This window comes from Bombyx mori, chromosome 25, assembly GCF_030269925.1.
Source record: "Bombyx mori chromosome 25, ASM3026992v2".
Taxonomy (NCBI): Eukaryota; Metazoa; Arthropoda; class Insecta; order Lepidoptera; family Bombycidae; genus Bombyx; species Bombyx mori.
The window spans coordinates 7,327,100-7,354,967 of record NC_085131.1 but is presented as its reverse complement, the minus strand read 5'-3'; the positions used below and the strand labels follow the sequence as shown (position 1 = coordinate 7,354,967).

Genomic DNA, 27,868 nt, shown 5'->3' with positions numbered 1-27,868 from the left:
TCAAAGCGTTGAAATGCGGATTTTAGCGTTCAATTTATTTCATTCAAATTAATTGCTTTTTACTTTGCATTTATATTTTTAACAATGAATGTCAAAGTACACATTTCCAACAAATAATTTTAATTATTACGTAAATATCATAAACAAGTCGTTTTTTTTATTATTATTTAAAAAAAATCGCACAACCAGAATAATTGACGCGTCAATTGTAAACTTAAAATGTACTAACCTTTCCGTTCATTTCCCAACTCCATTATTGAAGCAACTTTGTAATATCTTCGGCTAACTATAATTACTTAGATAATTAGAGTACTTAAAAAGTTAATATCACACTTCGACAGGGCAAGGTATGTTCTGCCTTGGATTATATTTTCTTTCGTAATGAAAATTATCAATAATGCTATAGTCGTATTCGCGGTAGTTGAGCAAATCATCCAAACGGTTGACGCCGTTGAAATCCCTGATCGCTGTGAGTACCGGGGGCGCTCTCACCACACCAGCTTCTTCAGTTAAATTGCCGAAATATTGATCCTTAAAATGTATAAAATTATCTTAAGCAAGCAGACGTTATTGAGTTAATTCCGGATAAATGTTCTTATTCTTTTATTACTCAGTCTATAGTATTTAGTGATATGAATCAGATAATAATCGATTGTACCCTAAAGGATAAGACGTCCTGTGTACTGGTACCAAGCCAAACGATTGCACCGGTGCTCAAATCCCTCAGGTAGGTATCAATTATTGAAATGAAATGCTCACGAGGGATTTCACGAAGATGAAGGAATAATATCGAGTAATAAAAAACAAACTCATAAAATCTATAAATTTGCGTAATTACTGATGTTAGCGCACATTGCGAACCCTCGTGGTTGGGTACCACCATCCTACCTGTTTTTTATAATATAAATATATAGAATCTATCAATAAATGGTCGAACGTTCCGGTTTAAGTGGTGGGACAAACATTATGCAATAAAACTGACAATTCGATCTCGTCCCAATGTGGATGTCAGCATGAGCATTAGCGTAGCATTTCCGTGGGCTCCGGTAATCACTTAAAACCACGGAGAAGGCGAGCACTTTCCCATCTAGTGCAATAAAAAAGCATATACATAGGCAATTTCAAATAGTACTTTCTGTCACTAAGCAACGCCTCAAGCTATTCCGTCATTCTCAAACCAAAAGTCATCACTAATACTCCGAGTTTGCCGGTAAACAACACGATCCAGTTTTAAGAATAACCTGTTTCTTCAATAATGAAACTGGTGTTCCTAACTATACTATGAACGCATTATATCTTCACTTTAAGGCAAACAAATTTAAAATTTTGTTTACTGAGTCGATCATTTAAAACCTGATAATTGATGATTTATAGTTAACTATAAACTAAGAAAGATGCTTATGCAATAAATAAGCTAATAATACATATTATTTCTTTGATAAATAATTAGACTCTTACCATTTCCGAACCGACTACGTTTAAATCGATAATTTTCATGCCCTTAACCTGTAGGGAAGAGATGTGTTTCAGCCAAGAATTCAACATTTCCTCCTGTGATGGAAGCTTCAATTTACCCGAAGCTAGTAGTGCTGCGTATTCAGCCTAAAACAAATCAAGAGAACACGCCCTAAATATTTATATTAAGAAAATACACAAAATCTATAAAGGAATTTATTTAGAATAAATGATTGTTATTTGTTTTGAATGATTCCTCAAACTTGTAGTAGTCTGATTATACTACAAATATAAAGCTTGAACAAAAAATAATCTATTTATATACATTTGTAAATTTATGTTGTTTAAAAGCTAATTTTATTGAATAGTTTGTGAAATTTATATGCTTGCGTGTTGTTTATAAGATTAAGTGCACAGATGATAAAGGGATTTTACTATCTAGTGACGTCACAAGACAGTCAATACCCTTTACCTAGTTGACATTTCAGGCAAAGTATACGGTAAGATTCCGTCAACATTTTATTAGTAAGCACGTTACAAATTACCTGAGCATCCATAACTCTTGTTATAATCTTCTTGGCGATTCCAAGAAATACCATGCTGGGATGTTTTATATTGACAAGTTGCTTATGGAGAGGCAGTACAAATTTGGCGGTTGAGGTAACACCGCAGCTCTCGTCTAGAAACGGGTGGTTGAAGTCATAACCTACAACGCAAGATAAAGCAAATTTTCAAATGATCTCACAACAATCCGCCGTTTGTTTGAGGCAGTTACCGAAGCCTAATAGACACTCAAATTATATTGACAATTCTATACTTGTTTGGACAAACATAGAGCAAATTAACTTATATATTAAAATAAATCATCCTTCTACCTGTGCAAAAAATTACATCATCCAATTCCTCAAATGATTCGTCCCGGAAAATAACGCCTTTAGGAGTAAACGCCATTATGTCTGGTTTCTTCACGTAACCATCGAAAAATTTCGGTTCGTTATACACCAAGTGGTGGCTGTGAACTAATTTGGCGGTCACGTTGGACAACTGTATCGCGAGATCCAAGCCTGAAGCTCCAGCTCCTACTATAAGCACCTTTCTGTTTTTGTACGCCTTCCGATCTTTGTAATCATGGCTGTGGATCATGCTGCCTGAAATTCGGAATTGAAACATAAGCACTTGTATTGACTCTCGTTATTTTTGATCGATCCCGTTTTTGGCTCCGGAAATAGGCAAAATTATGGATTCCAACCATACAATCGGTGTTTCCCGAGTGCTATGACATATCCTTCTTCAAACGAAGCTTGTGGAGAGTACTTAACGGTAGGCAGCGGCTTGGCTCTGCTCCTGGCATTGCTGAAGTTCATGGGCGTCGGTAACCACTCACCATCAGGTGGGCCGTATGCTCGTCTGCCTACAAGGGCAATAAAAAAAAAACATTGGTACAACACGCTCTACCACCGATAATATTTATATATGTACCTATATTTCTACTGCGAAGCAGTCATGCGTTCTTAATCGGAGGGCAGGGCGAAAGCATGTCTCAAGATTGTATGCTATGGTCTTCGGTCATCACTAAAAATACCTACCGAGCCTACTCTTCGCGTTTATCGCAATCAAAAAAAAGCATAACCTCACAGAATGCACTGCACTGCCAATACATTTCAAAAAAAAAAGAACGTGGTAAGAACAAGACACGAACAAGTTCTACAAATAAGCACATATTTTTTGCTCATTTAAGATATAAAAAGTAACAAAAAAAAAGAAAGACGTTCAACAACTATTTCATTTTACGAGTTTTTAGGTAGACGAGAACGGCAAATAAAAAAAATTTAGCTCTCGAGAAACACGGTAGAGGAGAGCTTATTCCAAAGCCAAATAGTACGTGGCAAAAAAGATCTCTGGAAACGCACTGTGGATGAACGCAGTGGCTCTAGGTAGTATGGATAAATTCTACTCCAGTGGCGGGCGGTGCGATGGTGGAAACAAAATGATGGAATCATCTCAAACAATTCCTCAGAGCACTTCGCAAGGAACATACGCAACGAAACGCAGAGTTAACCGAAGTCCCTCCGCAGACCCAGAGGCTCCAAGCGATCCGTGATAATGGGATTATCGACAATCCGAGCGGTCCTCTTCTGTATGGAGTTAAATAGAAGTAGCTGGTATTTGGGTGCCCCAGCCCAGAGGTGGGAGCAGTACTTCACACGAGGCCGGACTTGTGCTTTATCAAGCATAAGTCGTTGTCCAGGCGTGAAGCACCGCTTCCCTCTGTTGAAAACTCCCAGCATTTTGGACGCCAACTTGGCTTTGCCCTTCAAATGACTACGAAACTGGATTGACTTGTGATTAGACTTAATAACTAATACTAATATTTTATGTCGCAAATGCCAATTTCCCCCCATTAGATATATATGTACGTATAGACAGGTCGCTACGTAATTAGAAAACTGTTCTTTCTACTTCTCAAACTTTATGGCTCTACACGCTAAACAGTATTTCACAACCAAAGCTGCTCGTAGTAGAAGTTTGCAATCGTACGATGCCCATAAATGGATGGAATTACTTGTGCAACTTGTTTCCTCATTTGTATTTTTTACGATGCGTTTGTTTCGAACTGATAAACCTCAATCGCAACAAGATTGTGCTGATAATATTATAAATGTACTTCGTAATAAAAAAAGGTCCGAATAAATCTGGAACAGTAAAATGAACGAGAAAACTTGCATAAAGTATTAGTTTAATGATTTTGTTTAATTGCTTAGAGGGGTAGATTTCACGGCCCACCTAGTGCTAAGTAACTATCAGAGCCCAAGGAATCAACAAAATTAATTCTTAGCTCCATAATACAACGGCTGCCCCACCCTTCAAATCGGAACGCATTCATCCTTCGCGGCAGAAATAGGTACGTGAGAGTAGATTATGCCACTTCTATGTAATTGAGACTTTGATATCGTCTCATGTTTGAGGACGCTCTACACTACGGCAGAGCTGATGTAGCGTATTAAAACATTTAAATTTAGATTTCAATTAGAGTGTTGTGCTGATTAAGACTTTACCTTCGAATGTGTCTATTCCGTCGTACTTGGGCCACACAGGAGTATTATAAGGGCCATTTGCTACCACAATGAAGTCACACGTCTCAGTTACATTTTCCTTGGTGTCCGTCTTTGTGTAAGTAAGGTTCCAGTGATTGCCCGCCCACTTCACTGATGTGACCAAGCTGCGCAACTGAAAAATAATCGATACTAAAACTGGACATTTACAGAGACATTAATGAATTTATTTTGAGTAGTTCTCAATGATGTTTCGAAGACTTTAATAATTATTTTTTAGCTAGAACATATAGACTAAAAGTTGTTTTAGTTAAGTATAAGTATTTTTAATATTTTAGTAAGTAAGTTAGCGGTAGGTAGCGGCTTGGCTCTGCCCCTGGCATTGCTGAAGTCCATGGGCGACGGTAACCACTCACCATCAGGTGGGCCGTATGCTCGTCTGCCTACAAGGGCAATAACAAATAAAAAAAGTATCTAGTGATTTAATCTAAATTTATTTTATTGCACAGACGACCGAAGACAGCTTACGGCTCATCTGGTGTTAAATAAATAGATAAGCGTGATTGCTGCCACCCATCTTCAGACTTAAGAACTTCAGAACACAAGTTCTTTAATTACAGTTTTATGATTATTATTTTATGAAAAATTAAAACATTTTCGGAATAAGAAAAAACTTCCATGTGTCTACATAAGTTTCATTAGGTAACATCGGCTCCTGGTTGAATCTCCTACCTAATCTTCTAGACAAACAAACGTTATATATGTACTAATATAGAGAGAGAGAGAGAGAGAGAGAGAGAGAGAGAGAGAGAGAGAGAGAGAGAGAGAGAGAGAGAGAGAGAGAGAGAGAGAGAGAGAGAGAGAGATAGTATTCTTTATTGTACACCACAAAACAAATAAACAGTGCGATACATTAAAAACAAAGAAGTAGGGGAGACCGGGGCAAGATGAGATAGCTAAGACAAAACTCGCTGTACAAAGACAATTATACTCTTTAATTAAATTCTTTAAGAAAATAAGTAACACTTATACATTTGTTTCTTAAAATTAATAATTTTATCAAGCAAAATCACAGAAGTTTTTTGACAAATAATGATTAACGATAATGTGGCGAATTTTCCGTCTTGCCCCATGGACGGGGTAAGATGGGAAATGGTACGGGGCAAAAGGAGTACGTATTTTAATCGGGCAGACAGCGTTCACAAATGTGTGCCTCGTCGTCTTCTTCATCTACTTCGGCACAGGAATCGTGTGCCCAACCATGGCAAATACTGCAGATAGCCCAACCCTCGGTTGACTCTTAGTATAAGTAACCACAATAGATGCAGGCCCAGTCACCGTCCTCCAATTAAGATGAACTATATTCCGATTCGATTTCTTTGGCGAGTCTTTTAGCTTGATGCTTGTTTTCAGTTCTTTTTATCTTCTTATTTCCAACTTTGTGTATTCGTTTTTTACGCCAATCTTCTCCTGCCATGTCGGTTTCTTCATTAAGTGGGCTATCTATATGATTTCGCTGAGCCAACTGATAAGCTATTAAACGAAGTTATTTTCCGGTTAACCGTGCTTCCTGCATACTTAGTAGTTACCGGAATCAGTGTCGTCATCCACAGTATCACGAGCTTTTCTTACACGGCGGCGGAACATCATATGTAGCAGAGGCTCGAGGAAGCCCCATCCTGTTATTAAGAACCCATAAGACCCAGAACTTCAGGGTCCCATTTGCCACGATCTGTTTTTCGTTTATAGTTTCGAACCATTGTATCTGAGAAAAAAACTTTGTGAGAAAAGCAACGATATATCTTGCTTATGTAGAAGTTACAACAATATGTACTTATACTTTTTTTATACCACTAAGTCAGCAAAGAAGCTTACAGTTCGCCTGATGGAAAGCGGTTACCGTAGCCTATGGACGTTTGCTTAACCAGGTTGCAATACTATCGATAGGTAAGTAGGTACACTGAAGAAATTATTTAAACCACAAGGAAGGGGCAAAACGGGATAGTATTCCGTTATGCCCCGATCATTGTGCCCCGACCCACATGTATTCAAATAAGTTGAAGCAATTCTAATCTTAAATCTTACCGGCGCAAAAATCTAATCTGAATTTAAAGTGTTATAGTACTACAACACGCTGAGGATTAAAACATTATATTAATTCAAGTACTTACATGTCTGCACATCAGTTTCTTAACCAAAAACCGGATAAAAACACTTGCAAAATCAGTTTTTTTCCTATACAACGCAAAAACGAGATCCAATACGTTCGCTTTGCTCGGACGCACTTGCGCAGTCTGAATTTCGTGCAAATGGCGCCGTTACCGGGACGAACACGATTACCATTCATGGACAAAAGCTTATTTCCCGTCCTGCCCCGAACTTTATCTTGCCCCGGTCTCCCCTACAATTGGCGGTCTTATCGCTAAGATTAATATAAATGGTTTAAAAACAACAAAAAAAACGCGCTTAGGATTGTTAACCGATCTAAATTTTTTTTTAATCCTTTGTGAGACTGGTCAGTACATTGAAGCTAAGCTATAATACTATTGTATTGTTCTTGATGCGTGTACAAATTTTCGAGTTAATCGAACGTCTTGAGGTCGATAAAAATGACGTTCAAAAGTTTCCGTTACCCACAAATAAGCATGCATATCTAATTAAAGTGTGTTAAAATAAAAATTCAATATATTCGAAATATTTAATATATATAATATATAAAAATGAATTGCTGTTCGTTAGTCTCACTAAAACTCGAGAACGGCTGGACCGATTTGGCTAATTTTGGTCTATGAATTATTCATGGAAGTCCAGAGAAGGTTTAAAAGATGAAAAAATATGAAAATGCTCGGAATTATATAATTTTGTGTTCTCTTTGATGTGTCCGCCGTCGGACGGATTCCTTTTGTTTGTTTTAAGTTTATTTTATACAAAAGTTTAGGTATTTTATTTATCGATTGAGGCACTGCAAAGTCTGGTCTGGTCAGGTAGTTATATTATATTAATCTTATCAAATGGATGAACGCTGAATATGTCACTGAACTCAAATTTAACCATAACTGGTTATTCGTTTACCATTGAAAATGAAAAAAAAACCACCACCTACTACGTATACAATAATTATTCTTTGTTGTTGTTGTTACACCTACCGCGTTTAAGCGGTGGTATTACGTAACAAGCAATGGCTGTCTTCTTCATACTACATTAATTATACTATGCACCTTTTAAACCATCATTGTCGTAATCAGACGCGTGTGGGCTTTCCCCATAAGGTAAAGTTCGGTGCCGACCCACAAAAATAAATGACAATGAGAATTCTTGAACGGAAAATTAAGGTGAATCTTTTGTAATATTACTCGACAGCCATGAGCAGGTTTCCTTAAAAGTCATGGGTTGATTTTAAATATTTAATAAATCGTGATTCTTCGATAAATGTTGCTTTTATACTTTAAGCCATATAACAACGACACAATACATTAAGTCGTGACTGTGTCGTTTGTAATATTATTGTTTTTGTTTGTTTTATCAATTACGTACCATATATTATTATAATCAATCGTTCTGACTGACGCACTGTCTGATTCAACAGATCAACGCAGAGCCCAAGCCACCGAGGCTACAAGCGTAAATTTTTAAGAATTGAAACGACAAATGTTGTGTGGATATAAAACATATTTTGAAATGTTTTTTTTTCCCTACCTATGCTGATGATAGCCTTGAGAGGCTATATCAGCTTCTCCTTGACGTCTAGGTGAGCTTACGGGGCTCAAACCGAGTGTGTTGCTAACACTGGCCCTAGCAAGAGCCGTGCTTCGCAGAATCTAGTACCGGATCGGAAACGCGACCCACTGAGAAGATTCGGCGAGAAACTTAGTGGGCTGTGTATAACCCAATAGGGGTTAATTCGCTCGTCGAGCCCTGCGTCGCAAGCGACGGGTTTGACGAAGACGGTGACCGAATTTTGAATGATGTGCGAAATTTCATATAAGGATGTTGTAAGTTTATATGGGAAGCTAGTTACTTGTGAAGGATTTTAAATAGACGAAGCACGAAATTCAATAAATAAATATAGGAAAAATAATATAGGTATTACATTCAAAATTCCTGTTATGCATACCTCAGCATAACACAGTAACCCTGATTGCAATCGAAGTCAAAGCATATCACGACATACATCGCAGAGGCAAAAAAACTCAACAAAAACGTTCCTTTTTGTTTGCATTGTAACGATTTATTTCAAGATCACTAAGGGAATAAATCTTGAAAGTCTTAGTTTTTTTTGTTTTGCTGAATAGACGACCTCATATGGCTTAGTAGCAGTTTTAAGGCAAGTTATTACTTAATTCGAGACCTATGGAAGCGTAGTCTTCACTTTCGTGGTCCGTACACACATTAACTCTCTCCGTTACATAAGTATCTTAAGGAAGCGTTGAAAGCTACTTGGAAAAACCGGCGCGACACAATCCTCTTATTGGACCAGGTGACGGGGCAACACAAAGTCACCATCGCCCAAAACATGTTATTTCGGATCCTCCCGATTCACTCTTATTGCTTTTAGGCATTCCAAGCACCGGACACCGTTCCCTTCGAACCCGTCGAATTCGTCATTTGAGTTCGACCTGCGAACTAACCCATAGACGTAGCCAACTGAATTTCTTGCTGGATCTTCTCAGTGGGATACGTTTCCGATCCGTTGGTAGATTCTGCGAGGCATTGTTCTTCCTAGGGCCAGTGTTAGCAGCATTCTCAAGTTGAGCCCGTGAGCTCACCTGCCAGTATGTAGCTAGAATAGCCCGTCAGGCTACCAGCGAATAGATTGAAAAAAAAACTTACGTAGGTATGTTAGAGCGGGCAGCGTTCACGGCGTGAAATCTATGAACTTCTGTAACCTGTTAAATACTGAGGGGCCCTAATGTAACCAACTACATAAAAAAAGAATCGTTAAACCTAATTACAAATTAATTAATAACCTAGTTATAATATTCTAATAATTAATTATATTTACAATAAACTAGTTATGATTCTCATCAAAAATAATTAGCTATTTAAATTAAATATGCTTTAAATGAAATATGTAATTAATTAATTTATTAATTGTATTTACAAAAAATACGCATGAGTCTATACAAATTTACTACAGTGGTTTTTACGGATGTTCCGTTATAACTACTTAACCATGCATACTATTGACTATCCATGTAGAAAGTACATGTACTTAATAGATAGGCTAATATTTATGAGTGTTGGACTCCCTAATAATAATGACAATAAATAATAATGTTAATTTTAAATCACCAGCGAAGCGGGCCATTACGACCATCCAGTCACTACCATATTTATTTTAAAATGTCGCTTAAAGGAACTTCGTTTATTGTTACAACACGCATTCTTTCGAAATACGACAAACGTAATATGCACTTTATTTATTATAGCTAAAGCAAAACGTGTTAAGAATTAACTTTTCAGACTTATTAGCTTTCCAAAGTGCGTTTCCTTTGGTGTGCATTTCAATGCATTGTTATAACCTTTTTATCGCACGATGTCATACCAATGTAGAATCTATTATGACTTCAAATAAAAAACGTTATTTTCTCAGAGTAGTATGTTGCAACTGTGGCCGGGCTAAAATCCTCTCGGAGACAGTTTTCTAAATATAATATTGAATACATGCTCTAAAATAACTTAAAAGACGAAGAAATAAAATCTCATTAAGAGAACCAAATTCGCAATATTACCGGTAATTACTTTTAATTACCTAATTGTTGTTTGTCAGAGTGAACTTTTTTTTCTAGTTGTCAACTTGCCGCACGCGTAATTAATCCTACCTACCTAATAGGTAGGAGCCGTTACAATACAATTGAAATTTCAACCTTAAGTTTTAAGGCAGATAGTCGCCACATTCACCTTTTGATATATACGCTCCGCTCTAAAACAACTCTAGATGGACCGTCATAGGCTTGATCTAAAGCAAAAATCCTTGATTTAATAAATAATGGTAAATTGGTTTCAAGGAAAAATCTAAAACAAACCAATAGAAGAGTTTCTAGGTATGCCAAATGTACCATTTGTAAACATTTCAATGACATGTAATCAAAAAAGTTTTCAATATACTTGAATAAAACAGTAAACGTCTACAATGAACTATTATTATTATTCAGCAATAGATGTCGGGAAGAGTCAATCGATAAAGTTGAAAATTGAAAACACGATTAAAACAACATTTTCTAAAAATTATTCGTAGCTAGATCGATTTATCGCCCCCGAAATCCCCTGTATACTAAATTTTATGAAAATCGTTGGAGCCGTTTCCGAGATTCAGATTATATATATATTCATATACAAGAATTGCTCGTTTAAAGGTATAAGATAAGATAAAATTATTATACGGTTAATATTATAATATTATCCCAGTTCGTTCATAATTAAGAGGTGCATTCGCAAGTCAGTTCAGGATAATTCAGATAAACGTCTTAAGAAAAAATGATCCAGCAACTTACTTGAATATGACTGAGTAAATCGAAATGCTTCACAAACGATTTTAAGTAATCGAGGAAGCACGTTGCCGATGGATACGACGGGGTTCCCTCGGGAAATGGAAAGTCGTAATATTCCATGGTTTGACGTGGCGTATTCGTCCTGTAACAAACAATTTAAACTGAGCCAACTTTATTAAGATTTTCTCTCCATGCGCGTAAATATTTAAAAAATGAATTTACGTATATATTTACGTATATATTACGTTTATGATTTTTCGTATTCTATGCATTTCCCTGAATCCTGATTATGCAGGAGCCAGTCACCGTCGACGCCCTAGACACGTCCTTACGGATCCATTAGATCCAATAACCTTTGCATTAGAAGCCTTCAGCTCTAATACTAGAAGCAGGCTTAGGGACCCCGGTAACCCTACTCGTCGAACTCGACAAAGATGTCGACGTGCAACCTAACCCATGCATCAGCCCGCTGAGTTTCTCGCCGGATCTTCTCAGCGGGTCGCGATTTCCATCCGGTAGTAGATTCATTCGCGAAGCAATTGCTCTTGAGTTGTTAGGTGTCCTTCGGAGGCGCTCGGGCAGTTGTTACCAAATCCCACCCCTCTTGGCTGAGCCTTTGCTCGCCCACCTGATGAAACTGGAAAGGCCTTCGGGCCACCAGTAATCCTTGAATCATTAAAAAAAATAAAAAAATCTATGCATTATTATTATTATTATGTATTACATATTGTACAGCTATTGTTGATGCTCCTTGAAAAGATCTAGCATAGGATCATCGACGAAATAGGTATATATATGTGACGTGTAATTTGCTTCAATTAGTTGGCGTATCTCGAACGATTTTGCATGAATGACAGCGTAGACACGTTTTCACAAGCACGATGATAAAATAACCTTTTGTGTCGTTACAGTCTTAAACTTCAAAACAATTGTTAATCTGTACCTAACTATATATCATTCAAAAACGTATGCTGACATTCCTAGTCCTACTTCACAGCTATGAAGACAAAGACGAGTTTGAAGCATTGATTTCTAGTAACATTTTTAAAACGAAATAAATTAGATAGATAAAGATCAATTCAAATAAACAACTTTGTATTAACTGTATATTTAAACGATACCAAGAGAGATTGGTTTCGACATAAAAGACAAATAATGACAGAGGACTTTTAAAAAGAAGGAAATTTTACCAAACTGCCTGCCATAGAAAATGGTCCATAAAACTGTCATTATAAAGTCCAATGTTTTTTGCGGTTTGATTTGCATTTATTGGCAAAATATGTAAAAATCCTAATTCACTAAAAGCAATAATATAGGTACCTAACTGTTATTTTTATCTTATTTTAATTAAACAGTTACAGATTTCGCCCATATTACATATATTGAAGATACATAGAATGCCAAAATATTACGGAGGTACCCATAGATTTTTACACTAAAATTTGATATATGTTTAATTGTTTACCATACACTACAAAAGCAGAGTTCATTTTCACTACTTGGACACACAAATTGGGCTCATCCACAGTCCTTTCCCAAAGATAATTTCGAATAATACTACTAATAATGTAAGATCTGTAGTAAGACCAACCTTCAAACATTTGCTCACTGCATATTGCATACTGCTACATATTGTTTACCTTGTATACTTTCCATTAGAATTTGATTTGTTTACCAAGTCAGTCTTTTTTTAAATCAATTATATTCTCACGGATCGGTTGGAACCTCTAGGTCTGCGGAGGGACTTCGGTTCCCTCTGTTTTGTACCGTATGTTCCATGAGTGCTCTGAGGAATTATTCGAGATGATACCGGCATGTCGTTTTTACCATCGCACCGCCCGCCACCGGAGTAGAGTTCATCCATACTACCTGGAGCCACTGCGGTCATCCACAGTGCGTTTCCAGAGGTCTTTTTTGCCACGTACCATCCGGCTATGGAATAAGCTCCCCTCCACGGTGTTTCCCGAGCGCTATGACATGTCCTTCTTCAAACGAGGCTTGTGGAGAGTATTAAGCGGTAGGCAGCGGCTTGGCTCTGCCCCTGGCATTGCTGAAGTCCATGGGCAATGGTAACCACTCACCATCAGGTGGGCCGTATGCTCGTCTGCCTACAAGGGCAATACAAAAAAAAAAAACGAAGGTTTTTTTTGAGACAACCCTATTGGCATACGTTCAGAAACATATAAGAAATTACTGGACCGATAATCATGTTTAAGTTTTAAAGCTTAAGTTTGCAACCAATCTAAGGATGTTCAGCTTATTCGAAATATTTAAGACGAAATGAACGCAGGTGAAACGCTAAGTGTTGACCGCGGGAAACTCCTACTCTTCCTGGGTTCTGACCCCGGGCGGAGATTGGATGTTAGGTGAGAGGGTCCAAAGGGAGTCGTTTGGTGGGTAGGGCCCTTAAACATCCCTGGGCCTGCGGTCTGCTTTCAAAATCTTCAGACCGTCAAGTCTAGCATACCCCGTGCGTCAACTAGGCGTGGATACCTCGTATGAGCCCCTGTCCGAAAAAAAATAGGTGAAACTGCCAAACATAGCTAGTTATTGTGTTGATATACATAACCTTCAGATGTTGTAGACGTGACCGCGAAAATTTACAATTAAAATTTGAGTCTCGGCATAAAAAAATAAAAGCACGATATGTATTTTATCTATACTTTTGGTCAACGTAGCTCGGTAATCTCGGTAAAGAAAAAACGGGAGGTAATGAGAATAGATTTTGTAATTATTTCATTGCATAGTTATTTTGATTGATACTACAATGATATATTGCAAAAATCACACGTAGTCTGATTTTGCGATGTGAATACAAAGAAAAAAGACAATTCTCTTAAGTGCTAGTGAATCCATATCGACGCTTGAAAGGCAAAAGTGACTAAGCGACAATAACTGCTTTGTACATAAATGATAGGCAATAACCATATTCAATGCGCAAAAAATATATATTTCTAGGTCTATTAAAATCATTTCAATCCTACAGCTACTAGCTAGATTCTACTACAGCTAGATTCGTTAAAATAAATTTTGTTTACAGGTATTTCAACTTTAAATTAGTCTACTGTAAAGTTCACGCATTGTCGTTTAGTCATGTTTGCCTTTCAAGCGTCGATATAGTATTGTGGATAGGATAGTAGGGTTGCTGAAACAGATCCACATCGATCTGTTATGATTCAACATTACATACATCTAGTTAACAGGCCACAAAAACGAAATAAACTAAACTAAATAACAAACGTTGTTATACTCGTTCGAGCAGCAACTTAGCACTTCGAAAAATATTTTTGAGTTTTCAAAGTTTCGAAGTTTCATCCTCTTCCCAAGAAACTCACCTGACATATCACCGATTGTACGAAGTCTTATGAAGGTGCAGAGGTAGATCCTACCACCCTGCCTATTTCTGCCGTGAATCAGTAATGCGATCTCTTTGAAAAGTGGGACAGCCTTTAAAATTATACTATACTATAAATAAAAGACCTAAACTTTTGTATAAAATAAACTTAAAAAAAAGAAAAGGAATCCGTCCGACAGGGGACACAACAAAGGAAAAACAAAATTGTTATTTAATTCTGAGCATTTTCATATTTATTCACCTTTTAAACCTTCTCTGGACTTCCACGAATAATTCAAGACCAAAATTAGCCAAATCGGTGCAGCCGTTCTCGAGTTTTAGCGAGACTAAGGAACAGCAATTCATTTTTATATATATAGATAGATAGACTTGGCCTTTTTCATGTGGCATTACGTTATCATTTCTTTGAGGTCCGATAACTACCTAAAATTTGTTTGGCCATGGTCTGTTTCAGATTAGGCAATGAAAAATCGCTGTGTTAGCGGTAAAGCCCGCTGTAGGGGGTCCGGCGCGCCCCCTTGTTGACATAAAAGAAGTACGACTGATTTAAGGTATATCACATTCTGACGCGTCGTATTCAGAAGGCTGGTTCCGGTCCGGCGGGATATACCGAAACATCAACAGTGCCGCTTGGGCGGACTGGCCACGAACCGAAATGGCCGTCGTAAGGTTATTGCTTACCGACGACTCCCTTAACCAGGCGTCCTCGAGAGGGGTGGCACTTCTGATATCAATATTGACTACAGTCACCTTTCTTATCTCTGCCTGGTTCTGTCTCGGGCGGAGATCGGACGATAGGACGAGGGTATAGGAAAGTCGTTTAATAAGTGATTACGACAGCGCTGCACACCGCATGTGCCTTTATTATGAATATTATTATGAATTTATTATTTCTAGTTACAATTGACGCCGAGAAGCTTACATTGGATGCTAAAGCTACCGCTCATCAGATGAGAAGTCAGAAGCGATACCATTCTGGGCACACCGAATTCTGTAGTTCATTATAGAGCTCGATGATAGATGCTAAAAATTATCTCTGAAACGCACTACAGATGAACGATTCCAGGTATTGGAAATGAAATGACAAACGTCGCAAGCGTGTGAGTGAGATAAGCACGTTTACCAGTGTAAATTGCAATAGTAAAATTCAAGGTGATGACTAGACAAGTGGTAAAATCGCATTTTGAATCGGTAGGTTTTGTTTTGTTTTTTTTTTATTGCTTAGATGGATGGCCGAACTCACAGCCCACCTGGTGTTAAGTGGTTACCGGAGCCCATAGACATCTACAACGTAAATGTGCCACACACCTTGAGATATAAGTTCTAAGGTCTCAGTATAGTTACATCGGCTGCCCTAACCTTCAAACCGAAACGCATTCTGCTTCACGGCAGAAATAGGTAGGGTGGTGGTACCTACTCGGACTCACAAGAGATCCTACCACTAGTAATTACGCAAATTATAATTATGGAATCGGTAGGTACTGAGGTCATTAGGATTTGAAAGCGCCTGTGAAGAGCTATATGAGAATAATAAATGATTTTAATATTAACTGACTCAACTTCTGCGAATTAATCTCACGTTTTTTGTTGTTATTATATTGTTTTCTTCGCTTCGGATATTTCGTAGTTTTTGTGGTCGCATACGGACGACGACAGCTTACGAAACTTTTGATTTTCCTAATCTTATCTTATACCTTTAAACGAGCAATTCTTGTATATTAATATATATGTATATAATCTGAATCCCGGAAACGGCTTCCACGATTTTCATAAAATTTAGTATACAGGGGATTTCGGGGGCGATAAATCGATCTAGCTACGATTTATTTTCAGAAAATGTTATTTTATTCGTGTTTTCAATAATCAACTCTTCCCGACATCTATTGGCGAATAATAATATTATTTTTCTTAATTGAGGGCAACTAACCGCTTTAAAGAAACAACAAGATGGCGTTATCAAAAAAAAAAACGAGCAAAGTTCGGTCATCATCTACTGAACCTATTATATGATTTATGATCGTTCCGTAATAATGTCGAACATTTAAGATGAATGACAAACATGCACATACCGCAAAAGATGTTCGAATTTCTTTTATTTCGTAATCGAATAAGATTGACTACTGCAAACTAGGACAAGTGACGATACAAGTCTAAATATTATACATTATTTATTATTATCTAAGAGACGGTTTCGCTAAGTCAATATTAAAATAACGTCGCTGTTATGTTTGGCGTAAATTTAACACCTTCCCTAGTATTGCATCGGAACACGCTTTGACTTTAGCATTTAAACATGAACTACAAGAACATATTATCATAATATAATAATATACCAATATTATGTTGGCTGCGAAGAAAAAAACCCATTATTTACATTACTCCACTTTGTAAGCAGGCACAACATATAGGCAAGGAAATGAGCTCATCCTGAAATTGAGGGTTAAAATATTCACGTTTGATAAAATATAAATATTTATTGTGGTAGGACGTCTTGTGAGTTCGCACGGGTAGGCACTACCACCCTGCCTATTTCAGTGAGGTAGTAATTGTACTTTGAAAACTAAGACATTAGAACTCATGACTCAATGTGGGTGGCGGTATTTAAGTTGTCGATGTCTATAGACTCTGGTATACACTTAAAACCAGGTGGGCCGTGTGCTCATCCACCCATATAAGCAATAAAAAAACTGCTATAATATCAATTTACTCCCACGCGACTTGCGGCTACAACCACTCCCAAACATAGTTACAAACTTACTCCCAGACATAGTTAAAGCTTACGAAACTCAAAGCCCGCTAAATCGTTATAAGACGTAAGCTAAGTTATGTAACAAAAATACAGAAGTTGGAGTTTTAGGTAGTCCATCATCTCGGGGCCGCTAATCCGTTATACTTTTTTATTAACAAACCAGATAAGCTATTATTAAGTAACATAATTACAACTACTTTTACTGATCAATCGGTCGCGCCCACGAAAACTGGAAATTATTCGAAAGGTCGGAAATATTAATAATGTTAGTAACATTTATTAAAGTAGCCAGGACTCGTTATGTTAGTACCTACATCTCGGAAAACTAAATTCGTATCAAAATAACAATTATGTTTACAAGATAAATCGTTTAAATAAAAATATATACAATTCAATACTACACTATCCCATGAGAAACGGTGCATTAGCGATTCAAATAAACATTATCTATAACACACTAAACACCTACTGGCAATCATTTCAATAGGGTGTTTGGGCTGCATTCCTCTTTCGTATAGTAGAGTGGAAGACACGTGCATCCGCGAACATACCATAAGCGCTACAGAAATGAGGCAAGCCCACGAATCCCCTGAAAGCGATACTGTACTGAACCCTGAAGGCGCGGTACGAGCCTTGAGTTTTGTAGCCCATAAGCTGCACGTGTACAGCAAATAATATATTGAAAATAAAATATGCAATATCGTATCGTAAGTAGTTTATTTCGACGAGTCCCGAAAAATATTTAAGTAATAGTATAATATAGATTAAATAAAGCCCTGCTTAATTATTCATTGTTGTCATTGGCTGGAAAAACTCTCTAGGATACGATATGCTTTCTTTAAAATAAACCAGCACGCGTAATAGACTTAACTTTGATTAAACCTATTTTAATCAAGAACTATTTACCAGTTATGCGAATTTGAAAATGTCGCAGAAAAGTAATTTCAAAAACCATTTACCTTAAGTCATTGTACATGCTAGAAAAGACTGGCAGGCCGTCTTCATCTGTACCAACGTGAGGATCGAAATGCCAAGTGCCGCCGAAGTTTCTAGTCGCTTCGAAAACTGTGAAGTTGACGTGATACTGTTTCATATAGCGGGCTGCACCCAAACCTGAATATCCAGCGCCGATGATGCACGCTCTCGAAGTTTTCTGCAACAACCATTTAATATTTATAGGCTTTCACTAGTGGGTACTAACTTCATTAGTATTTACTTACTAGAATCAGAAGTAACAAACTCGTATGATATCAATTGTATTTATTATTGTTGTGGTTTCGTATTGTGTAATCGGTCCATTAAATTCAAAAAGAAAAAGGAACATTGGAATTTTTGGATGCGTAATTGAGAATGATGTTGTATTTAACAAATAAAAGTGAGTCGTGAAATAAAAAAAACAATGAAAAAATTAAAATTACGTTGCCGTAAATGTAAATATGGAGAACATCCCGAAAACAAATAATATTGTAGTAATTAAAGTATTGCTTGTATTGAATACAATTTTCCCAGTACTTTTTGCATTGCACTTAAAAGTAGTTATTTCACATTATTTGAATTTAATTTTTTTTTAATTTTGACGTACAATTCGGAATCAAATCAATTTTTTTTAGCCTTTATTTTAGGGCTCATTCAATTTGCAACGACGTTGCATCATATTTTTTAAGGCAACAATTAGGTTCCACTTATATTGGTAGCCACTACTGCAAGTATGTGTTATAATAATAATAACCGGGAACATGTCACACATGGACATGTAGTCCCTAGGATTTCTTATACTATGGGAATTGTAAGCATTCAGACAAAGAACAAATAATCATGCTTTTCACAAGAATATTTGCAGTCTAGCAGTTATGGGCACTAACTATCGCACCACCGAGACCGGTAAAAAATGGATATGATTTCTTTTAGGACGTTAGGAATTAGGAAGCTAGGTAGGAAAATAAGTGATGATATTGCTACTGTGGATAGTATTATAGAAGAAGTAACGCAACAGTAACGCGAACTTGGTGGGGTCTCAATTTTTATCTACGATTATTAAATCAGCTCGACTGTAATCCATTATTGGTTCACTTATTTCGTTATCATATCCTATACAAAAAGCATTAAAATAGTATCCAACAAAAAACAAATATTGAAATACCAGAAATAAATAATTGATTACCAAAAAAATAGGTTCCATAACCTGCATTTACACAAGAATGAAGGTTGTATTTAATCTGCAATAAGGTAAGGTTCGTAATAAATTTATTAACATGCAAAACAGCTTTTCCGCGGTGGCTTAGCCTGGTTTTCTTCTAGATCAATGCGGGACATCAAGGTGACTAAACATTAGCAGTGATACTTTGATTCTTGGCGCTAAAATAAGACTTACTTTTCAAATATATAAATGAATAATATATAAATGCTAATTACATAACTATGCGAGTTTTTAAATTTTTTCTAGAACAATTCTGGTATTTTTTATTTATGGATTAAGGTCATAAATCTCGCAACGGCTAATAAAAGTAAGGTAAAATCATGTGAACAAAGGGCGGAAGAAGCTACGTTCACATTAACAGCATTCTTCAATTAATTCGTTTCCTAGATGACGACTACAATCAATAACGGCTCGATCCACACGTCACTCTTGGTGATTAATTAATTCGATTCACACATTGTTAGATAACAATTCCGTCATTTGCCTTATAATTGGTTAGCGAAAATACACGAATATATAAAAAAAAAACCATAGACATTCAAATACATTTAATAATTGAATTTTCGTATTCAAATCAGGAGAACGCAATAGCCTTGTAAGGTACAATTTTGCGTACGAATTCAAGTGAACAGGCCGATTAGATTTCCAATCACAACCTATAGATTTGTTAACATATTCACACAACGAATCCGCGAATAGTTTTGTTGTTGGGCAATAACTTGATTAAGTCGAAGCCGTAAAATAATTGGTTTAGTCGATAATGGAATACATGATGTTTTTATTAATTTACTTACAATGTCCAATTTATATTCCAATATTTGATAATTTTATATCGATAATATGTCATTGATTGCATGAACTTCTATTTATAAATTACAGCGTGCGAAAATGAAAAAAAGGTTTACAAAACCAAAACAACTCAAAGCTAATGTCAAATAAGAAATATTTTTGCAATCTCGTACCCCACATTTAGAAACCTTATTTATTGCTTAAATAGGAATTGACCATTTATAGAGATATTATTTTATTGTATTGGGTAATCTGGTTGTATACCTAGTTAATTGTTTGTAAATTTTTTTGTTCACGGCTTATCAACAACGTAAATGCCGCTTTCCAACTTGATACATGGGTTCTAAATCTCAGTTTTATAGTACAAAGTCTACCCAATCATTCAAACCTAAACGCATTACTCCTTTCCCGCAGAAATAGGCAGGGTGGTGATTCCAAGACGCCCACGCAAGACTTCACAAGACCCCCTCACACCACTAAAGACCCTTTATCATTCTCTGCTGTCTAAATTTGAAACAATTGACCTATATCTTTTTATCGGCTATGTCAATCAAACGTTGATCTAATTTAGAATGCTATTATATCGTCAGCTAAAATAAAGCTTTTAGAGTTAACGATCCCTTCCCTTTATCAGGTCATTGACGAAGACGTTGAGGAGGCCTCAGCCCGGGACATAAGACGACCTTTAGTTTAAGTTTCTTAATTGTATATGATGGAGAAAATTACCTAATAAGAATACAAAGGCATTATCATGTCACTTGTGATCATCTTCCCATGAAGCCGTGCTTCAATGCCGCTAAGTAATCGCTCGTCCATGACACGACTCGCCAGTACAGCTTCGATTACCATTACAATGTTTTATAATTATACTAGTTTTTGCCCGCGACTTCGTCCGCGTGGAATAGTTAATTAGGCATAACGCTAAATTTTACCCGCGACTTCATTTACGTAGAAAGTGAAAATATTTTTGAATAATAGAATGTTAAGGAGCTATTTAGCCAAAATCACGCTTTTTAACCGACTTCAAAAGAGGACGCTATCAATTCGACCACCATTTTTTATCTATGTATGTTCTCCGATTTCTCGAGAATGCTCGAACCGATTCTGATAATTCATACATTATTTTCTCTACCCTCAAAAGGGAAAAAAACTCCGATTATGAAACATTCTTTATTGGTGTTCGTTTGTATTGGTCTTAGCGTGATTTTATATATAAAACCTATAGCCTTCCTCAATAAATGGGCTATCTAACACTGAAAGAATTTTTCAAATCGGACCTGGAGTTCCTGAGATTATCGCGTTCAAACAAACAAACTCTTCAGCTTTATAATATTATATAAGTATAGATAATAGCTTTAAAAATGTACTGAAATATCGTGACGTCCGCAGAAGTAGATGTTCCTGCCTATTTCTGCCGCTAAGCAATTTGCATTCCGGTTTGAAGACAATTTTATAACACAGCTGACACCTCGACCTCATATGTCATGGTAGACGGCGCCATTTACGTCGCTATCTAAGATCTCCAGTCTAAGCTGTATTCAGAATATTCGGGAAAGCAGCTTTCAATTACAAAATACCACCCGAACACACAAGATAGCAAATTAAGACGAGGTAAATACTATCTGTTAATTAAACAACAAAAAGAAACGTCCGTGGCCTAATAGATAAGTTACTCGATGAAATTTTTATTATGCGCTTATGGGGCAGGTTCTTATTTTTCTAATTAGATATTGCAATGTTTATCTTCTATATATATAAAAATGAATTGCTGTTCATTAGTCTCGCTAAAACTCGAGAACGGCTGGACCGATTTGGCTAACTTTGATCTTGAATGATTTGTGGAAGTCCAGAGAAGGTTTAAAAGGTTTAAAATAAATATGAAAATGCTCGGAATTAAATAAAAATAACAATTTTGTTTTTCCTTTGATATGTCCCCCGTCGAACGGATTCCTTTTGTTTGTTTTAAGTCTATTTTATTTTATTTATCGATTGAGGCTCTACGAAGTCTGTCGGGTCAGCTAGTTTTTAATATAATTTAATTCAAAGCAAAATTTATTTATAAACAACAAATCGTTTTCACGAAGCTTCAATAAAACAAGTATTTATTTATTTTTTTACTCTGTGTAAAAAGTCTTCAAGTGCAGCATTGTTTAATGTTTATAAATAAATTACCCTAGAAACTGTCCGACGTGCCGATGCTTAGAGAATCAGCCGTGGGCACGTAAAGTACATTAAGAATAACTGAATTCATTGAATGGCACATCAACTTAATCTTAAGTTATACGAAGGTATATCAGTACTAAGCGGTGGCCGGTTGGTTACGAAAGTCTGCGTTTGTATTCGAGTACCTACTTGGATGCATTACACAGTGTGCATGTGAAAGTCCCCCATTAAGAAGACACAGAACGCTTACATTATATTCTATTCAAATAATATTCTTATATTATATTCAAATATCAATGACGCATGTTTTCCATTGTAATTTTATTATCAATCTGAAATTATAAAACAAACATAATAAGAACGAAATGATGAATCGGGAATACCTAAGAACAAAATAATTATATCCCTTATCTTTATACATTTGACCCGCATATTGGATCTATCTACTTGTAACTAGTCAGGTCATAAGTATTGTCACACAGTAAAAACTTTTCTTTTAGAATGCTGGCCACAAAATAGTTTATTGAATTCGAATTTCGAATTGTTCATGAAAATAAAAATGTATACTTTTAGAATTTTACTCATTTTTAAATATGAAGTGGACGCTTAAAGAAGACCGTGTTGCAGTTATTGCGTTGCATCGTTGCGGTTACGCGCCAATTCAAATTTTTAACATGCTGAAAAATTTGAATATAACCAAAATATTCGTTTATCGTACCATCAAACGATACAATGAAGACTCTAGTGTAGATGACAGGTCAAGAAGTGGTCGCCCTCGGTCTGTTAGGACTCCAGCAGTGATAAAAGCTGTGAAAGCGCGAATTCAAAGAAATCCCAAACGTAAGCAGAAACTGTTGGCCCTTCAGATGGGGTTAAGCAGAACCACGGTGAAAAGGGTGTTAAATGAAGACTTAGGGCTTCGGGCACATCGAAGTAAAACAGGACATCGTTTGAATGCTCGTCTAATGGACCTGAGACTGAAGAGATGCCGCGCTTTGTTGAAGCGGTACGCGGGAAAAAAATATCGGGACTTTCTTTTTTCGGATGAAAAAATTTTTACCGTAGAAGAGAGCTACAACAAACAAAATGATAAGGTGTACGCACACAGTAGTGAAGAAGCGAGCAACCGTATTCCGCGTGTCCAACGAAGTCATTTTCCATCCTCGCTCAGGGTATGGTTGGGAGTTTCCTATTGGGGCTTAACAGAGGTACATTTTTGTGAGAAAAGTGTAAAAACGAATGCAGTAGTGTATCAAAATACAGTCCTGACGAACCTTGTGGAACCCAGTCGTCGGTGCGCCCAGTCACGGCCGGAGTTCCCCAGGGAAGCGTCCTGGCACCAGTCCTCTACGCTCTCTACACCAACGACATTCCCACGCTCGAGGGCAACCTCCAAGCGTGGGAAGCCGACGTGAAGTTGGCGCTGTTTGCCGACGACAACGCCTACTTCGCGTCCTCAAATTTCCTCTCTGCGGCCATTTCGAGGATGCAGAGGCTGTTGGACCTACTGCCCCAGTGGCTGGACCGATGGAGGGTCGCGATCAACGTGGGGAAGACCGCGGCTATTCTCTTCGGTCCGGTCCGCACAAGAGTCGTCCCAGGACAGCTCAGTCTTCGTGGAGTCAATGTCGAGTTTAGGCCCAGTGTCCGATACCTTGGAGTCAATATCGACCGGAGTTTGAGGATGACCGCCCACGCCAAGTCGGCGTTGGCGGCCGCCCGCTACGCGAGGTTTCTCCTCCGGCCGGTGTTGGCCTCCAGGTTGCCGACCAGGACTAGACTCGGCATTTACAAGACGTATGTTCGTTCCCGTATCACGTACGCAGCTGCGGCCTGGTATCACCTCATCCCGCAGGTCATGCGGGTGAAGTTACAGGCCCAGCAGAATCTGGCTCTTCGCACGATAGTCGGAGCAGGGCGTTACGTCAGAAATGACGTAATCGCCCGGGATCTAGATGTGGAGTCGCTCGAGGAGTTCATCCGGAGGCTAGCTCGTAACATGTACGAGCGGGCTGACGGTGGACCCCACGAGCATCTCCACAATATAGCTCCCTTGCACGCCAGACCACCTGATGGTAGGGCGCTACCAAGGGAGCTACTGGAACCCCCTTCTATGGTAAGATAGTCGGCTTAACCGGAGTGATATGGGAGTGCTCATAATGAGTGCCCCCATGGGACTGAGCTGTCCACACTCTACATTTCCTTCCCCCCACACTGTTGGGGTGCCCCCCTATGGGGACCCATTTCAACCACCCTGCGGGTGGACCACTCCCCCTTAAGGGGAGTGTTTTTACGTCGGTCCCTCCCCGCGACGGTCTTCCCCTTCTGGGGAGCCCTTAGCGGTTGAGCGCCAAACTAGTGCCGCGGCTCCCCCTCTGGTTTGTAGAGGGCGGGCCGCGGCATGGGGCCGGTGGCGGGCCCCACGGTGCTGACTGTTGTTGTTTGTTTTTTTTTTGTAGCTATTGTAAATAGTTAGTATAGTTAGTTAGATTAGTTTTAGTTAGTTTATAGTTATAGTTTTAGTAGTTAGAGAGAAAAAAAAAAAAAAAAAAATTAGCTGTAAGGAAGCAGAGGACAGCAGCCGGCGCCGGGGTGACTCCTCCACGGGCGTCCAGCCACCACCAGACCAGCCCATTGTATTATATTTAAGTATCTATTTTTGTCGATGTGAGTGTGCCGTGCACGCTGCGAACAGGCCCCCTTCATCCCGTCCTGCATAATTTCACCCCTGCCCTGTGTGGCAGGGAGCTTCGTTCCGGGCAGTGGGGTTTGCCCCGAGGCCCGTTCCGTGCCCCCGAAAGGGGGTACGACGACCCTCCTTCTTCTTCTTGTGGAACCTGTTTCTCATACCATGTTCAATAACAGGCACTGGGTATTCCAACAAGATTCGGCGCCAGCTCATAGAGCGAAGAGCACACAAGACTGGCTGGCAGCGCGTGAAATCGACTTCATCCGGCACGAAGACTGGCCCTCCTCCAGTCCAGATTTGAATCCGTTAGATTACAAGATATGGCAACACTTGGAGGAAAAGGCGTGCTCAAAGCTTCATCCCAATTTGGAGTCACTCAAGACATCCTTGATTAAGGCAGCCGCCGATATTGACATGGACCTCGTTCGTGCTGCGATAGACGACTGGCCGCGCAGATTGAAGGCCTGTATTCAAAATCACGGAGGTCATTTTGAATAAACTTTAGTGTCATAAGAATCTATGTTTTGTTAAGTTCATTTTGGTATATGAATGGTTACATAATGAATAAACTTGTTTCAATTATTTTATATTAAACATGTGACAGAATTTATGACCTGACTAGGTATGTCTCTTATATATCAGTTTCTGTTTTCCATAGTAGAAGGACTCATGTCTTAAGGCCAGATGATGAGGTGTAACGTGTTCTCGAATATCTATATTATTTTCCCTTAAAAAAAATACACTAAGCGTGGAGATCTTGTAGAGAGTAATCTTTTAGGCAGCTCTTAGCTTGGCTATGCCCCTGGCATTGCTGAAATCCAATGGTGACGGAAACCACTCACCATCAGGTGGGCCGTATGCTCGTCTGCCAATAAGGGCAAAAAAAGATGGGTCTTCACTCTGTCACCGCTATCCGATGCTTTCAAATGTAAGCACACGCGAATACATGAAGAGAAAACACATCATAACTGATTTCTCATTTTTTTTAAAGTCGTCAAGGTATTTTTTATAAGTACCTACTTAAAAGCACAACTTGTTATGCAATCACTAATTATAGTTTCCTACGTGTCTCGTTCTTATTTAACTAACGAGAACTTAATTATTTTCTGTTTTAAACTAGTTAGCTTAGTAACGAACAAGTCATAGAATATTTTTGTTTTTTAAATTATTCATGTTGCGGTACTCAGAGTTCTTCGAGATTCATTGAATGCCTTTTGAAGATATATTTGTATATACTTTTGAAATTTACTATGAGTGAACAAGTTTAGCAATTTGTTTCCACAGGTATATTTGAGACTAGTAAGAGGGCGTGTTATAAGCACATCAGTGATAGGCACCACCATATAATGTCTAAGCACACGACTTAGGTTACTAAGCAAAGCGTACCAATACTTATTACTATACATTTGAAACTTCAACCTTAGTTCTCAAGTTAAAATGCGGTATCCACGTTGTTGTTACCTATGGACTCTGACAGCCAATTAACTCAAGTTGGATTACGAACTACTTCACGCATCTGTGCAATCAAAAATTCAAACTTATTTAAAAAAAAAAACTGTTTTTTTTGGTTAGTAATTTCTTGACCATGTGAAGGAACAGTTCAAAGGAATCCTGTAGTTAATCCGCAAGACCTGGAATAGTGCAAGGATAAAAATCCAACTGCACAAAAAAAAAAACAAGGACTTTAAACTATTTTGCTTTCATTAAATCCCATCTAAATGACAGTCGAGTGTAAACTACAAATGAAATAATAGACGGTCTATCCAGCTTTGAAGTACAATAATGCAGAACGATAATAATCTTTTTAAAATAAGTATGCCGACTGAGAAATATTATTAACATAGTATGTCATATCTGTGCCTGTGTAAGCTTTTCTTCCTTGCTAAAAATCTATCTATCAATCGATATTCACATAAACTTTACGCCACTAATAATTTACTCTCTATTCCTATTTATACTCTATCGACTTCCAATTCAATCTATTTATCATTTTATTGATATTAAATGATTAATAATAAACTCTACTGCCTTCAACATTTTCATGACCTAATTTGAAGCACTGCTGGCCTTTATGAATAAAATAAGAGCAGAATTGTTAAGTATTTCCTTGTTTATATCACTTTTTTACTAACAAAGTTACTGAAGAAAAACAGCACGTATCTCGGATAAACATTGTGATTTTATTACGACAGAAACAAAAACAACTTAGAGGACTTTTGATCGCGACAATATTATTCGTTTTACTGTTTCGGTAAATAGGTGAAAACTTTATAAATTATGTCAAAATAAAACAATAGAAAAAATCAAACATAATTAATATAAACAAATCAATCAAAAAAGTGGTTGCTTCTGTATTCATATGTGTGTGCTTTAATATATTAACATCTACTATTTGGGATAACAGGAAAATGCCCAAAATTATCATATATAACTAAAGTAATCCTAAAAAAGAAAAACAAGTTATTCGCTTAAAGAATAAAAAAAAAATGCCGCGAAAATTATAATAACTCTTTCAAATACGTAATTGACGAAGTTTTTAAAAGCTTTCTACAATTAAATTAGTATTAACCAATCGGTCCAACACCACCAACAAAAGAACAAAAGTATGTACTATTCCCAATTGGTATGTATACATTTGAAACTAAATACAGAATCATATAAAATTGTAGTTGCCAGCGCGCTGAAAAAAAAACCTCAAACCTAACTTACCTAAAAAAAAAAAAATAAGCAAAAAAAAACAAGGATAACAACATACCAGAGTCAATCCGTTCACATTGACAAAGAGAATATTGAACATGCATAATAGAGTCACGTAATAATACATTGTGTTTTTAAGTTCACTGTCCATAACACCATTAAATATTTTATTAAAAAAATATATAACTTAAACGAGTGTATTACTTGTCGGCCGGCAACTCAATGAACTG

At 37.4% G+C, this 27,868-nt stretch overlaps 1 protein-coding gene across 1 annotated transcript; it reads right to left on the bottom strand.

Moving 5' to 3' along the window:
• Positions 1 to 11: 11 nt before the first annotated feature.
• On the bottom strand, positions 12 to 27,829 carry FMO1 (flavin-dependent monooxygenase FMO1). Its single transcript, NM_001184982.1, is given in 8 exon segments — positions 12 to 531; positions 1,459 to 1,602; positions 2,001 to 2,161; positions 2,331 to 2,603; positions 4,512 to 4,683; positions 11,003 to 11,141; positions 18,063 to 18,256; positions 27,697 to 27,829. Coding segments are annotated over 8 exon segments (1,380 nt in total). The 5' UTR covers positions 27,790 to 27,829; the 3' UTR covers positions 12 to 327.
• Between the last annotated feature and the right edge of the window lie 39 nt (positions 27,830 to 27,868).